Here is a 15,295-nt window from a genome sequence, read left to right as displayed (position 1 = left end):
GCCAACACACCCCAAAACACAGAGGAATGAGAATTTATGACCAAGTGCTCACTTAAATCACTGCTGTACTTTGGGTTATGAATTCATTTGGTTACCTATAAATAAATCAACAATAGGATAATTAAGGCAAATAAGATTTGCTTTCAATTTTTGAGAGGAGAAAAATAGCCTTAACAACATAAAGCCACAAGATATCTCATTATCAAAGCAAAAAATACTCTCTGTGCCAACTTTTCCATCTTTCTCCCTTCTCTCCTGTAACAGAAATGTCTGCTAATCATCAGATGATTTCTGACAGTCAAACTGCTTACAGAACATGCCATATATAGAAGGAAGGTGAACTGTATTAAACATGTTAAAATGGTCCACACAACTGGAAGAAACAGGTTGCATAGACTTAAGCTCTATTCAAATGAACATATTCCTATTAAAGGTACTGCGATAAAGTTTTGAAATTTAGGACATTCCAGAATAGCTCCACATACAGCTAACTGCTATGTTCTGAGAACCCCCATGAATGATAAACTATTACTGGAGCATATTCACTGCAGTCTGTGCACGAATACCATCTCCCAGAATCCAGATTTCCCATCTGATGATCAAAAGTGAATTTGGTTCATTTGAAAATCACTCTAGAAAGGCGAGTTGTTCTACACTTAGAATTACAAGCAAGAAGGAACTTGGGGCGATTTACTGATATTCTATTGGATGAATGACCCTCAGCTAGGGTGGAAGTTCTCTGTACCCTGGTCTGAGCTAACCCACCTGAGAGACAAGTTACCTGCAGTTAAAAGAAGACAGGTAAACACTTAAACAAGGAAATGGTGTGCTGGTGTAGAGATTTATATATGCCGATTGGGAATTGGGGCCAGGCACTCCTGGTGAGTGGCCTTTAGTAAGAAGCAACGGGACCGCCTTCACAAACCAGGTTCCTGGGGATGGGGGAGGGGTAACCTAGGGTTGTGGTGACCAGACTGAGTCCAGCATGGGAACCCTTTGGCCAAAGAACATTTCTAGATTCATGGCTCTCTTTCCTCAAGAAAGAAGGACACTCCTCTCCTCGTAAAAACTACAGCAGAAATACTTCGGTCCCTAAGACCAAATATTTTAAAATGCAGTATCACCAAATGATGTCAATTTCAGTTCAGTTCAGTCGCTCAGTCCTGTCCGACTCTTTGCCACCCCATGGACTGCAGTATGCCAGGCCTCCCTGTCCATCACCAACTCTCAGAGCTTACTCAAGCTCATGTCCAGTGAGTTGGTGATGCTGTCCAACCATCTGATCTGTCAGCCACTCCTCCTCCCACCTTCAATCTTTCCCAGCATCCAGGTCTTCTCAAATAAGTTAGTTCTTCACATCAGATGGCCAAAGTATTGGAGTTTCAGCTTCAGCATCAGTCCTGCCAATGAATATTCAGGACTGATTTCATTTAGGATGGACTGGCTGGCTCTTTCTGGAGTCCAAGGGACTCTCAAGAGTCTTCACCAACACCACAGTTCAAAAGCATCAATTCTTCAGTGCTCAGCTTTCTTTATAGTCCAACTCTCACATCCAGACATGACTACTGGAAAAACCATAGCTTTGACTAGATGGACCATTGTTGGCAAAGTAATGTCTCTGCTTTTTAATATGCTGTCTAGGTTGGTCATAACTTTCCTTCCAAGGAGCAAGCATCTTTTAATTTCATGGCTACAGTCACCATCTGCAGTGATTTTGGAGCCCAAAAAAATAAAGCCTGTCATTGTTTCCACTGTTTCCCCATCTATTTCCCATGAATTGATGGGACCGGATGCCATGATCTTAGTTTTCTAAATGGTGAGCTTAAAGCCAACTTTTTCACTGTCCTCTTTCACTTTCATCAAGAGGCTCTTTAGTTCTTCACATTCTGCCATAAGAGTGGTGTCATCTGCATATCTGAGGTTATTGATATGTCTCCCAGCAATCTTGAGTCCAGCTTGTGCTTCATCTAGCCCAGCATTTCTCATGATGTCCTCTGCATATAAGTTAAACAAGCAGGGTGACAATATACAGCCTTGATGCACTCCTTTCCCCATTTGGAAACAGTCTGTTGTTCCATGTCCAGTTCTAATTGTTGCTTCCTGACCTACATACAGATTTCTCAAGAGGCAGGTCAGCTAGTCTGGCATTTCCATCTCTCAAGGAATTTTCCACAGTTTGTTGTGATCCACACAGTCAAAGAATTTGACATAGTCAATAAAGCAGAAGTAGATGTTTTTCTGGAACTCTCTTGCTTTTTCGATGATCCAGCGGATATTGGCAATTTGATCTCTGGTTCCTCTCCCTTTTCAAAATCCAGCTTGAACATCTGAGTGTTCATGGTTCACATATTATTGAAGCCTGGCTTGAAGAATTTTGAGCATTACTAGCCTGTGAGATGAGTGCAACTATGTGGTAGTTTGAGCATTCTTTGGCGTTGCCTTTCTTGGGGACTGGAATGAAAACTGACCTTTCTTTGGGATTTGAATGAAAACTGGCCACTGCTGAGTTTTCCAAATTTGCTGGCATATTGAGTAAATCACTTTCACAGCAGCATCATTTAGGATTTGAAATAGCTCAACTGGAATTCCATCACCTCCACTAGCTTTGTTTGTAGTGATGCTTCTTCCTAAGGCCCATTTGACTTGGCATTCCAGGATGTCTGGCTCTATGTGAGTGATCACACCATTGTGATTATCTGGGTGTGAAGATCTTTTCTGTATAGTTCTTCTGTTTCAATTCTGTGTCAATTTAGGCTACTCTATCAATTAAGGGAACTTGATAACATTGTTTCTATGTGAAATTATACCCAACCTCCAAAAAATTAGACAGCAAATGAATTTTTTCAGAATTCTAGATTTGGGGAGTTCTTATAATTAAATTGGAATTACTTGGTGACCCAGATGGTAAAGAATCTGCCTGCAATGCAGGAGACCTAGGTTCAATCCCTGGGTCAGTTAGATCCCCTGGAGAAGGAAATGGCAACCCATTCCAGTATTATTGCCTAGAGAATCCCATGGACAGAGGAGTCTGGAGGGCTACAGTCCATGGGGTTGCAGAGAGTGGGACACAACTGAGCAACTATGATATACATTTATAATTAAATACTGGTAAAGTCTGTGGGCATCTGCCTCAGATATAAATTCAAATCTGAGTCTGTCATGTCTCAGCTATGCAATTTTGGAAAAGATGCTTAAATTCTAAGAAAATAAGTTCCAGAGTTCCAGAGATGAATCTTCAAGCCTCCCACTTATAAAATAAAAATGTTAATAATTTCATCTAATTCATAGGATTAAATAAGCAAATCATAAAAAGCTAAGGATAGTCCCTGGCAAAAACTAAAAGCACTAAATATATATATGTATATATACACACACATATATGTAACATAAGTAGTATCAAACTTAAAAATTATATACATATATACATTTTAAGTTTAATACTACTTATGTTCAAATTAGTCTGTGATGTTTTCATTTTCATGTTATCTATAATAAAATGTTTCAGGAAACTCTTAACATTTAGTGAAAGCATTTTTTAACTTTTGATTTTGTATTGGGGTATAGTCAATTAAAAATGTTGTGATATTTCAAGTGAACAGTGAAGGTACTCAGCCACACATATGCAGGTATCTCTTCTTCCCTAAGCCCCCCTCCCATCCAGGCTGCATCATAACAATGAGCAGAGCTCCTTGTGCTATAAGTAGGTCCTTGTTGGTTCCCCACATTAAGTACAGCAGTGTGTACATGTCCATCCCAAACTCCCTAACCATTTTCCTTCCCCCATCCTTCCTCCTCCCTGCTCCCCGCCCCCCCCCCCCATCATGAGATCATTCTCAAAAGTCTGAAAGTTTCTGTTTTGTAAGCAAATTGAATGAAAACATTCTTAACAGTTCTAGTCAGTGCCCGGACAGCTACACAGATTATAAAACAAAGCATCTAGATGCATACAAACAATGGCAACAAAATACTTAAAAAAAAAAAATGTAATGTTTTCTTTCCTAAAGCCACATTCTCTGTCATTCTTATAAGTCAAAGACTGGTAATGGTATTGGATAACTTTATTTGAGTTCACTCAGGATGTTCACTGATAAGAAACATAATCTGGACTGGAAATAGATCACACGACCCTCCATCATTTGCTGTAATGACCTTGGATCCCTTTGGGACTTCATGTTCCACATTTGCAAAATGTGGGAGCTGAGCCGTATCAGTTTATAAAGTCTGTTTGTACAGGTCTTAATTATATAAAATTGCTTTTGTTGTCTTTTTTCAGTTATGAAAAAGTACACACTGTTAATAATTAAAGGTAAAGGGTAGAGAGATTAAGGAAAGCCACAGGGATATAAAGGAAGCATTTGACGTATTTATGGAATTGAGCATGAATTTTAACATGTTTAAATTACTCTTTTGCCTCTTGATTATTTATTTTCCATACAAGACTGCAGAGTGATGGAACAAGCTAGAACACATAAAACAACAAAGTGACAGAAAACGCCATGAGTTATTTCAGAGTCATTGAGATGACAATATCTGCAGAGGAAAGATACCTGAGAATTCTGTACTTTCCTACTTAAATCAAGGGTTTCAAGAGCAGTAAGTATTAACAGAAACCTTGATGAACAGGGATGACTTACCCTATCTCTGGATCCTAGTATCCAGAAGAGAAGGAGGCCCTGGAATTGACATTCAAAAAAATGTCTATGGAATGTTTCTTTTCATTATAATCACTCTCATGCTTAATATGAAAACTTAACCATAGACGTCAACATGGAAATCCTTGACTACTCCACCATGCTCAGAAGTCACAATCACTTTGAGAACAATCCCATTACATTTCTCTGCAGGATTTGAAGTATTTGCCAGTCTCTTGAGCCAAATTTCCTTTACTTTTCTTGATGGTCTACAAGAGAGTACAAGGATACTTCAACTGGCATTGTGTACATTCCTGGAGGATGAAATTCTCTTTAATGAGGCACATAAATGCCTCTAGAACACCCTCTGTACAGTGTGCTGGTAAAAATCAGAAAACCACATGTGAAGGGTTGTGATCTGAGTAGGGTGTTTCACAATATGTACATCAATACCTTGCAGAGGCTACAAACCGCGCCAGGAACATACCCTTGATAACAGTAGGACAAAGTGGTGTGGCAAGGGTCCGATGTCCCCTTTCTTTACCTGTCCCCCCAAATCCTGGCCTTGCTTTCCGGTCAGATCTGGTTTTCGAGGTAAAGGCCAGAACAACAGCTCAACCCAGCTCACCCTCCCTGGATGAGTTGGGTCACCATGGAAGACAGGAAGGGCCCTGAACCCTCAGGAAAAACCTTCAGTTATCTGCGGTCAATAAACGGAAGCATTCGAGACTTGACCTTGAGATTTCCTGTCCATAACCTCACCATACAGGCTTCCCATCTTCACACAAATGTCAACATGTCCAAAGGCACCAACCACAGTAACATCTTTTCCACATAAATGAACTTGAGCACCCAACACATTTCAATTGTTGACTTTTTGCACAATGGGTTAAACACAGCCTCACAAACCTGTGTCCCAAAATAGAAATCCGCACCCTTGTTCCTCAGACTTCTGCGTCCTATTCTGCCTTTCTTCTGCCTCCTCTCCTATCTCACTTTCCTATACAAGTAGGAGTTAACCAAGGGATGTTACATCAGAAATGAGCAGAGACCTCTGCACCCAAGCTGTGTCATGCGCCGACGTGTGTCCCGGGGGAAAACTTAAAAGGATGGCCCTCTGGATGTCAGGACTGCTGCCCGGGTCACTATGACCAACTCAGAATAAAGAGTGCAGAAAAATAATGTATTAGTATACAATTAGGTAACGTCTACAGATCTGTGACAACTTCTGGACAGTTACAGATGTTCACCATTATAACACTGGAGACAAAAACAGCAGGAATAGGTTGTCTCTGAGGAGAGAAGAGCTGAACAGAGGCCAAGCACAGACATTTCGGAAAAAAAAAAAACAAAAAAAAACTGGAGATGGCTACTGGATTGGTAATTAATCTAAAATCTAAAAACTCTGGGTAACATTTAAAACTTTGTTTTTACTTTGATATTTTAGAGCTAAAATTCGTCATTTTTAAAATTTGTAACATTAGTTAGGTCTTTCTCTCCCTTTTTTTTTTTTTTTTTTTGGCCAAACCAAAAATACATGAAAATCACCACAAATAATACTATGAGCAACACAAAGCACTTTAGTCAAAAGAATGCAAAATGAAGCCTCACAAAGGAAATCTTAAATGGACTGGAGCAAAAAAGAAAAAAGATAGATAGAGGTAAGAATCAGTCAAGTGCTATTTACTAAATCAACATCATTTGTTGACCTGAAATTACTTTATCATGCTACCTTTTTGTTCCAATTATTTTTGTTCAACTAAGTGGCAAAGAATTATTTCCAGGTAGATAGTTTATTATTCATTTAACCTTAATACCTAATATTATTTTACCCAAATGAATTTATCATTGTAAAATGTTCTTGTTTTCTGCTCCACTAACACCTCTGTGAAACTACTTTCAAAAATCAGATCAAGTGACCATCATGCTCTTAATCAAATGTTTTTTCAGACCTAAAAACAATGACTAAAAAAACCCCCCTTCATAACAAAAAAATGTATTTTTATTGCATCAATGAGCAAAAGGGCAAATCTTACAGAGCCTTTTCCATCTAAATTAAAGATGGCATACTAAAAACACTACAAGTAGCACAAAGTGTATCCTATTCAACCACTCACATTAATATAGAACCATAAGAGTAAAGACATGCCTAATTACCGACTAATTTATATTTGCTAAACTGCTTTTTTAAAAGGCACACAGGACTATCTGCCTTCTAGAAATAAGGAGCTATAAACTATGACTATCAATTATATTAAAAGAAGATAGAATATTACTAGTTTAGGTTTTCTGGCACTTAGTTAAACTGGAAGTGTTTTTTGCAGTGCAATATGAATAAACCAATGGCTTACCTCAGTTTAAGACTCTATACCATCAGTTTCTCTCAATCACAGGCAAGGAACAGATGCTCAACCTCTGTGAGTCTGCAGTTGCATCAGATACAAGTCTTCTGCAACTGTTGTGAAATATACTTACTTCATAACATACTAACAGGTAGTATACTACCTACTGGTAATTTAAAGACTAGAAGACAGCCTGCCTCTCTTTTAAAAATGGGACCAGTCTGGGACTTCCCTGGTGGTCCAGTGGTTAAAACTCCACACCTCGGTGCAGGTTCGATCCCTGGTCGAAGAACTAAGATCCTGCAGGCAGCACAACTCGGCCAAAAGGAAAAAAATAAAAAATATGGTCCAGTTCACAATTACGTGGAACATGAGAGTTTTAGAATAAATTCAGTAATTTGCACTTTCTATAGAAACAAAGGTAAGAATGCCATTTAAGGACTGCCAGTGAACTTGATAGAAAATACTCCACGAGAATCAGAGAAATCCCTAACAGGTAACCGCCAAACACCGTTAGAACATTCCCTGAGACATTTTGTTGGATGCTTTATAGTACAAGAAATCACAGTTGTAACAATAACAAAATGGGAGAGGAAAAAAAAAAATCTTGCTGCTGGCCTATTGGGAGGAAACTGTCATTTCCAGGATTGCTTTCAAGTCGAACTGCTGGGCTGGCCAAAAAGGTTGTTCAGTTTATGGGAAAACCTGAACAACCTTTTTGGCCAACCCGATACATTTTGACAAGCAACATGTTTTTAATGAATGCTTATGAAGACTGAACAACATCCATGCTTAAAAGTGTACTTCAGAGCAATGGTCAGAGGATACTCTGACCATATCACCACTGTTTCACGCACAACCTTCATGAATGAGCTCTGTAGTCTGGCGAAAGAAGCCTGCTCCCTTTTAGATACTCCTTGGGTATTAAATGGTATTATTTAAACTCAACAAGGAGAGACTGCCTCCTGATTTCATGTCTCCATTAAAGACCTTCACCTGCCCTCGCTTTCCCCAGGACAGCAGCCACGTATCTCCACACAGGTCCTCACTATTGCCACAAAGGTAGAGTGCGCTGCTTTGTAAAAAGGATCATACTGTTCACTGTTATGTTCATTCGTTTTTACAGTAGATCCACTGAACACATTTTGGGGAACACAAAAGCGGGGAATGATCTTTCCGACCTCCTCTTCATCAGTGAGCAGACACCATGAGTTACAACAGAAAGTAATCCAAAGGCAAGGAGCACTTCAAGAGATATGGCCACGCATCAGTTCCAACTATCACGCACAAATAGAGCTTTCAGAGATGACATCTAAGAGAAAGAATGAGGGTCATTCAGTGCTGAAGGAGGTAAACGCTTGCTTTCCTTGAGCATTCATGTTGGGGAAAAATAAATAAACCTCCAACCCACTCAAGAGGTAGAACCATAAAAGTATTGATAGAAGAGGCATTAGAAGAACCTATGGCAGTCTTTTCTTTCTTTACTAAGGAAAACGAAGCCTATGGTTGTGCAGTAGCCAAGGTCACACGGCTAGTTACAGATGGAATTGGGCATGACTGGGATGCAACGATCGTTTAAAGTATTTGTTAAATATTTCTCAATCTGATCATTAAGATCTAATTTATTACCTTCAGAATTTACTCAAATTTTTAATATAACCATGAGCTTGAATTTTCAAAGTAGGGGAACATCAAGGATTCCACTCAGAATGGACAAGAGAGTACAGAATGTAAATGGGATACTCAAGAGATCTCTTGTTCAGGATTGCATGTTTATATATTACCAAAAACAGAGTGAGCAGTACCCAATTTTAAAATTGCCTTTTCCCTTCGAAACAACTCTAGCATCCATAATAACTTCCTACAACGCTGTAATGCTATGGTAGTTAACTATCTGCACTGACATTTGAATAATAGTCCATTGGCTGTTTTAGAAATTGGGTAAATTCCGATTTCTCAGGAAAATACCTTAGGATATAAGATTGTACATGGATGGCTATCTGGTTGTTGCTATAAATCCTGTATTTCAAGATGCTCCTCTGTTCCTAACTACCCATGATAATCATTCTAGATTTAATATTTCATCTTCAGCTTTTAGTATAAAGATATACTATCATTTGTTTCATCTCTATACCATTAAAGTTTAGCATTAACTTCAATAATTTTAATACTGATGAAGCAGCCCTCTTCTTTTCTACTTAAAAGGTATAATTCTTTACATTTTAATTAGTGAGGCTGGGGACCCTCTGTGATATGTGACTTCTCACATAAAGAAACTGTGATCAAACCCATTAGCTCTCTGGGCCAGATAACATTACAACCACAGACCACAACCTCCTACCGTTAACTGGCCTAAATATTCAGGCAGGGGCCCTGGAAATGAATCACACAGCCAGTAGTCTGCCTCTGGTTATCAGACATGCAATGAAAACTTCTCTAAGTGGATTACAGAGTCAATTGCCACGAAGCACAAATAACTTCTGCTATGGGTGAAAGGAATGAAAAAGAGAAAACAACAACTGTTTACAATTAACTAGAAGCAGCCTACGTAAATTACAAAGAAAGTGACAGAGCAGAGTCCTTCTGAGCTCTCTGTATAGTATCAAAATGGTCAACTCATACTTGTTCCTTTGTACTTTTACAACTTATCTCAGCAGGATCAATTTTCACTTTTAATTTACCCTTGCATTTACACGACTTCAATAAAAGGCATCATGTTTCAATAAGCAGTCTGAAAAACAGTCAAACAGAAATTTCTACCAGAATGAAAATCTGAAATGAACGTAAAGACATGCATGCCTGCATATTCATCTGCACTGATAATTTTGTCGGTGAGGAGTCTCGCAGAACCAGGGGGGGAATGTTTGCAGGGGTATCTTTCTGCAAAACCAGCAAATTCCCAGAGGAGGCACTCGAGTACTGCTGGTTGCAGCTAGATCAGCTCTGCTTGTCAGAGGCTGAGGAGATGGTCACACACAGGACTCTGATCACATGCCTTCCTTGTCCTCAGCTCCCCTTCATCACCCCATTTAGAAGCAACTGAGTCCTTCATGCAAAGGAGAAAAGCTCCCATCACTGTCCTTTTGCAATCAACGACGGTGCCTCAGCTATTTTAGAAGTTTCTGAGACTCCCAATTTCAGCTAAAGGCTCTGAAGCCCTCCAAGCGAGTAAAAAACCTTTTTTGCATGTGAGAGAGAGAATCGTGATGTGATAGGAGCTACTAAGGCAGTAAATGCAAAATCTTATAAAATCAAAGAAGGATGGAAATCACTGAAGCATACATGTTAACAACACTGAACAACTGATGATACTTTACAAAAGATTTTTAAAAGACTGACAAAGTATTGAACTTGACTACAAAGACTGTAGTCACTTCCTCATATCACTATACATTCTGAGAAGTTGTTATCAGCTCTGCCCTCAACTAAAAAGGAGGAGAGAGAATGGGTGGATTTTTAGACATAGGGAGGCAGAACAGTGACCCACTCAGGATGCACCTGATCCTCTCTCCTTCACTGGACACTAAAAACTAGAGTCAATTCAAGGGTAAACCACAATAATACAGATGCTTTACAATTACCCTTCTACAAGAAAGGGAAAAGCACTATGCTATTAAATCAATAAAAGTCTACTTAAGAAGAGGTGTGAGCCTGTCAGCCAATTGTTAACACAATTCTAATAACCTATTGCAGCCCTTAATTACAATAATATCTCAGGTTGTAAGAGCACAATGCCCTTTTCTTAAGGCTGCAAACCTTAATGACTTCGAGCAGGGTGATGGTCTGCACTACTGATTTTTGTTTTCTTTTTTTTCTTTCCACAGACAGACTTTCACAGCTAGTTTTACCAGATAAGACTATTAAGGTTGGATGCTACCTAATTGCTTCTGCCACTCCACTCCATATGAAACACTAGCATAACAAGCCAGACGTCTATAAAGTTGCCAGTTTGACTATCTGCCTCAATTCTTTAGCATTTTAATCCATACTGTCCCAAGGAGCCCCAAAATGAACAAAAGGGTTCTTAATGGATTGCCCTTTATGTACTAACAAGAGAACAGCTTGTGTAAACAAAATCTAACTAGTTTCTTCCGCAAAGAAGTAAATCTGGTGAGTTACTGAAAGCTTCCAATACAATTACTTTCTTCCTTAGCTCTTCACTACCAACTTGTCTTTATAAAGACACTTAGAACTACTCTGATATCGCTGCCGGACAGCGTATCAATATGAACTTTCCTTTAAAAAACAACAACAAAAAAGCCTAATACTGCCCCTAAACTCTTAAAATATACATTTTTGTGCTCCTAACCTCAATTTTTTAAATGCATACTGTCACTTACCTCAAGCCATATATTAACACTTTTTTTTTTTTTTCTATTTTCCCCCATAAAGTTCTGCTTGTCTACTTTTGAATGCAAAATAATCTGAATTTCTGCCGGGTTACAGGAATTATGAAGGGCGAGTCTTTACTTAAAGATGTTTCACCTAATAAGTGCTCCAAGCAAGAGAAGATATTTCTTGCGAACGCGTTGAAAGTATATTCGGGCTTCAGTGTTCAGATCTCCAAAGCTACCCAGTCCTTGCTGGTTTCTTCACAGGTTCCCACCTGCCCACTGCTGAGTAATTCAGTACCAATCTCCACTCACCTGCACTATATCTAAGAAATCCTTGAGGTTAACGATCTAAAAGGTGAAGCCAATAAAGACCATAGGTCCTTCCTCGTGCATCCATGCCAGGAGCCTCAATACCCGCAAACAGCCGCGGACCAGGTGCGCCCACGAAGTCCACCAGTCAGAGAAGCAGGGCGCCCTTAGAACGCCGCGCACCTAGGGTACCGCCGGGCGGAGCGGAGGCGGGATGCCTCGCAGAGCCCAGCCCTGCGGATGCAGGGCACCAGCAGAATACTAATTACAGGAAAAAGCCAAACACCCTTACAGGAGCTCCACCGTCCAGAAGGGTAAACGGAGTACACGCAGCCAGTCGGATGGACGCGCGGGCACACGCCCCCTCGCAGTCTCAGACCGCCGCAGGAGCCGACCGCCCGGCCAGCGCGGAGTTTTGCCCGCATGTATCCTGGGTCAACAACAGCCCCTCGCGCTCTCGGTGGAGGAGAGCGGACCGGACTGCTTGCTCCCCTGCACCCGGACAACGCCGGGATCTGCTCGCTCAACTCGCCAACTCGCGTCGCACCCGATGTCCGTTAGCACCAGCTTGCCGGGCCCGGCTCCCTTCGCCCGCCCGCCCGCGCTGCCCGGCGGAGCCGCATCTCAGGGCCACCGAGCAGTAACTTGGGGACGCCAAGGAAACTCCGCACGGATCTCCCCGCCCGCTTTCCGCCCGCCGCGGAGTCCCGCTTCCCCAAGCGCGCTTGTGCCCCGCGGCGCCTTCCCCGGGACCCCCGCAGGCGCACCCACTTACCTGGGGGCTCGCTGCCCTCTCCGCGGCGTCCCGCGCCAGCCACCTGGGCGTTGGCATCCGAAAGGGCGCGCGCTCAGCAGCCGGGCGCCCGCGGGCTCCTGGGGACCCAGGGCGCGCGGTGGGGCGCACGGGGCGGACCCGCGGCGCCCGCTCGGCACCCGCTGTGGCCGGCGCCCGCTCTGATCACAGCCCTCTCCGCGGGACGCGGGCTGCGGGGACCCGGCGCGGGCCCCCAGCGCCCCGGTCCCGCCGGCTCGGCCGGCTCCCCGGGGCGGCTCAGACCCTGGGTCCGGAAGGAGCGAGCGAGCGGGCGCGCGTCCGGAGAGAGGGCGAGGGGGCGAGTGGGCGGGCGCAGAAGAGGCGGAGAGGGCGCGCTGGGCCGGGCCAGGTGGGCGGGCGGCGGGGAGGACAGGGTGGTCGGCGGCCCGCGCGGGTAGACAGCGCCGTGCGTGGCGGGACCCGGAGCCGCCGACACTCCGGCACCTCCCGGAGCCCGAGTGAGGGCTCTTGGCACCGCAGCCGCTCCGCCGCCGCGCGCGCACCCCCGCGCGCGCACCCCCGCGTACCCCTCCTCCACCGCCCTCCTGACAGCTCCGCGCAGACCGAGTCCTTCGCAGGAAAATCCAGGAGAGCGGTGGAAGTAGGAGGGGCAGCAGCCCATCCATCTCCCGGCGAGGTATTTGCATCTGAAAACGCCGAGCTGGAGGAGAGTTTGGAGAAAAAATTTTTTTTTCTCCAGCGCCCTCCCCTCCCCACCCCCAACCTGTCGCGGAAGCCGTGATCAATGGAGCTCCTGAGGCATGAAGGCAAAGTCATAAAACTAATCAGAACTTACAGTTTTCTTGTGCGTGATAGTTTTGCCCTTTCAATCTCCTCGGACTGCCCTAGTTCTACTTTCTGTACTTGCAGAAAATTTCCTCCCCTGCTGGGCTGGCTAATGCAAAACTTCCGAGGTGTGTGATTTACGCGCTGGGTGGGAGAGAGGACCCTCGCGAGGTGGGCAGGGGGGTCTCGTCTTCTTTTTAGGACGCGCCGCCGCCTGTAGAGTTGAGCACGCTTTATGTTCTGCTCTGGTGCTTGATTTAGTCTGATGCCTAGCTGTTCCGTCGTAGGGGTTAGGAAGGTGAGCAGATCTTTGCCAAGCGCGTTCGTTTTCATTTTTCTCATTCTGTCAATGGAGCTAGCCCTGCGTCTCCCATCCATCCGTAACAGTGATTCTCCGGATACCCGGCTTGTGGGCACGGCTCGTCCGTGTAAGCCCCTCTGCGTCCTGTATCCCTCAGGCACACTTACCCTCCCCCCAGTCTAGCTCCTCTAGTCCGTTTAGCTAGGTTTGTTTTGTTTTTTTTTTTCCCCCCCCTTTCTAGTCTATTTAGTCTTTAAAACTGGATTCTGTGCTAATCATTCTAACAGCAAACCTTTTTAAAGCGTATTCATTTCCAAATACCACGGCTGGCTATGCTATTTACTTACAATTGCTTCATTTTAAAAGTTGTGTCTTCAACCCCAAACCTCTCCAGGTCAGGTTGGATGACCATTTCACGGTCCATTTCCATTCACCTGCCAGCAATCCCGCAAACTCTGTACCTTTAGAACAGACCTCTTTATATCTTGCATAGATACCGCCTTGGGTTTCCCACGATGTACTTCTTCAACTCCACCATCCGTAGCGGAACATTAAACCTTGGCTTCATCTTGAAGGACTTTGACTTGAAGGATTCTCTGCGAAAATCCTCAATTATTCCGGCTAATATTCCACAGTCTCGAACTTTACATTTTTCTGGTGGCCTTCCTTTGGGTAAATGAATTTGCTTCTGGGATGGAACCTATTCTTATAGTTGCTCTGGACCAAACATTTCAGGAAGACAAACATTAATATCCAGCATGATTAAGACACAACACATGTTTAACTCACAGCAAATATTTGTTGAATACAAGAAGTGAATGGTTGTATCCCATCCAGTATTAACACAAATCTGAGCCCACCTGCCAGTTTTTAACCAGCTCATTGGCTGCCTGGCTCTTTCATCTATACGGGATAATGTGGGATCAGGATTTTGGTACTATACCATATATATTTATTAGCTTATTATAATCAACAGCCACCACATATGAAAACGGAAGGAAATGCAGATTTTTTTTTTTTTTTTTGGTGTTATTTTGGTCATACTCTTCCTAAAATTGTCCTTGATTTTTTATTTTCTGGTCCTCAGCAGAAATACTGGTCATCAGTTTGGGCTTTCATCCTGAACCAGATGTTTCCAGACTCCTTGCCTTTCTTTTTAAAAAATACCCTTAAACTGGCACCAGAAAGGGGACCACTTCCAGGGCCCGAGAGAGGCTCCCGTCTAACACGTGGGAATGAATTGTCGGAGGAGACATACATGCTGACATAGCAAGAAACTGTACCGGGAAGGGGCCCCGGGGCGGAGAGCAGGAGGGTAAAGGAACCCAGGGGAACTGCTCTCAGTCTCCGGCTTCATGGTGATGGGATTAGTTTCTGGGTGGTCTTTGGCCAATCATTCTGACTCAGGGTCCTTCCTGGGGGCACATGCATTACTCAGCCAAGATGGATGCCAGCGAGAAGGATTCTGGGAGGTGGTAGGACATGTGCCATCTCCTTTTTACCCTTCCTGAACTCTTCCAGGTGGTGGTGGCTTCTTAGTTCTGTGTTCCTTACTAGGATCTCCTGTCGGAAGATAACTCATGGAAATAGTTATGATGGTGCCTGGCCAGGGTGGGTGGTTTTAGCGGGTGTGCTTCCCCTAACAGAAACTGTAACCTTGACCTAGATTCCAGAAGGGGTGAGTTACCTAGAATACTAGTTCTGGTTCTGTTCCTCGTAGAGGAGGATCTAGGTTCCTCTCCCATCGAGTGCATGCCGAAGGCAAGGGTAAGAACCGG

At 43.2% G+C, this 15,295-nt stretch overlaps 1 protein-coding gene across 4 annotated transcripts in view; it reads right to left on the bottom strand.

Moving 5' to 3' along the window:
* CDH7 (cadherin 7) overlaps positions 1-13,607 on the bottom strand; it is a 139,156-nt gene extending 125,549 nt beyond the window's left edge. The window contains exon 1 of one of the 4 annotated variants that reach the window (XM_070452928.1): positions 13,227-13,607. Coding sequence is in view for 2 of the 4 variants with exons in the window: in XM_070452927.1 (XP_070309028.1) it covers positions 12,392-13,056 (665 nt within the window). In the remaining 2 variants the exon portion in view is untranslated. Of the gene's footprint in view, positions 1-11,619; positions 12,231-12,391; positions 13,069-13,226 lie in introns of those variants that run through there. The other 3 variants (XM_070452927.1, XM_070452929.1, XM_020913137.2) reach the window with 3 other exon arrangements.
* Positions 13,608-15,295: the final 1,688 nt, after the last annotated feature.

The sequence above is a fragment of the Odocoileus virginianus genome, chromosome 22 (genome assembly GCF_023699985.2).
Source record: "Odocoileus virginianus isolate 20LAN1187 ecotype Illinois chromosome 22, Ovbor_1.2, whole genome shotgun sequence".
In the NCBI taxonomy this organism is placed as follows: Eukaryota; Metazoa; Chordata; class Mammalia; order Artiodactyla; family Cervidae; genus Odocoileus; species Odocoileus virginianus.
This window is presented reverse-complemented; position numbering and strand designations above follow the sequence as displayed.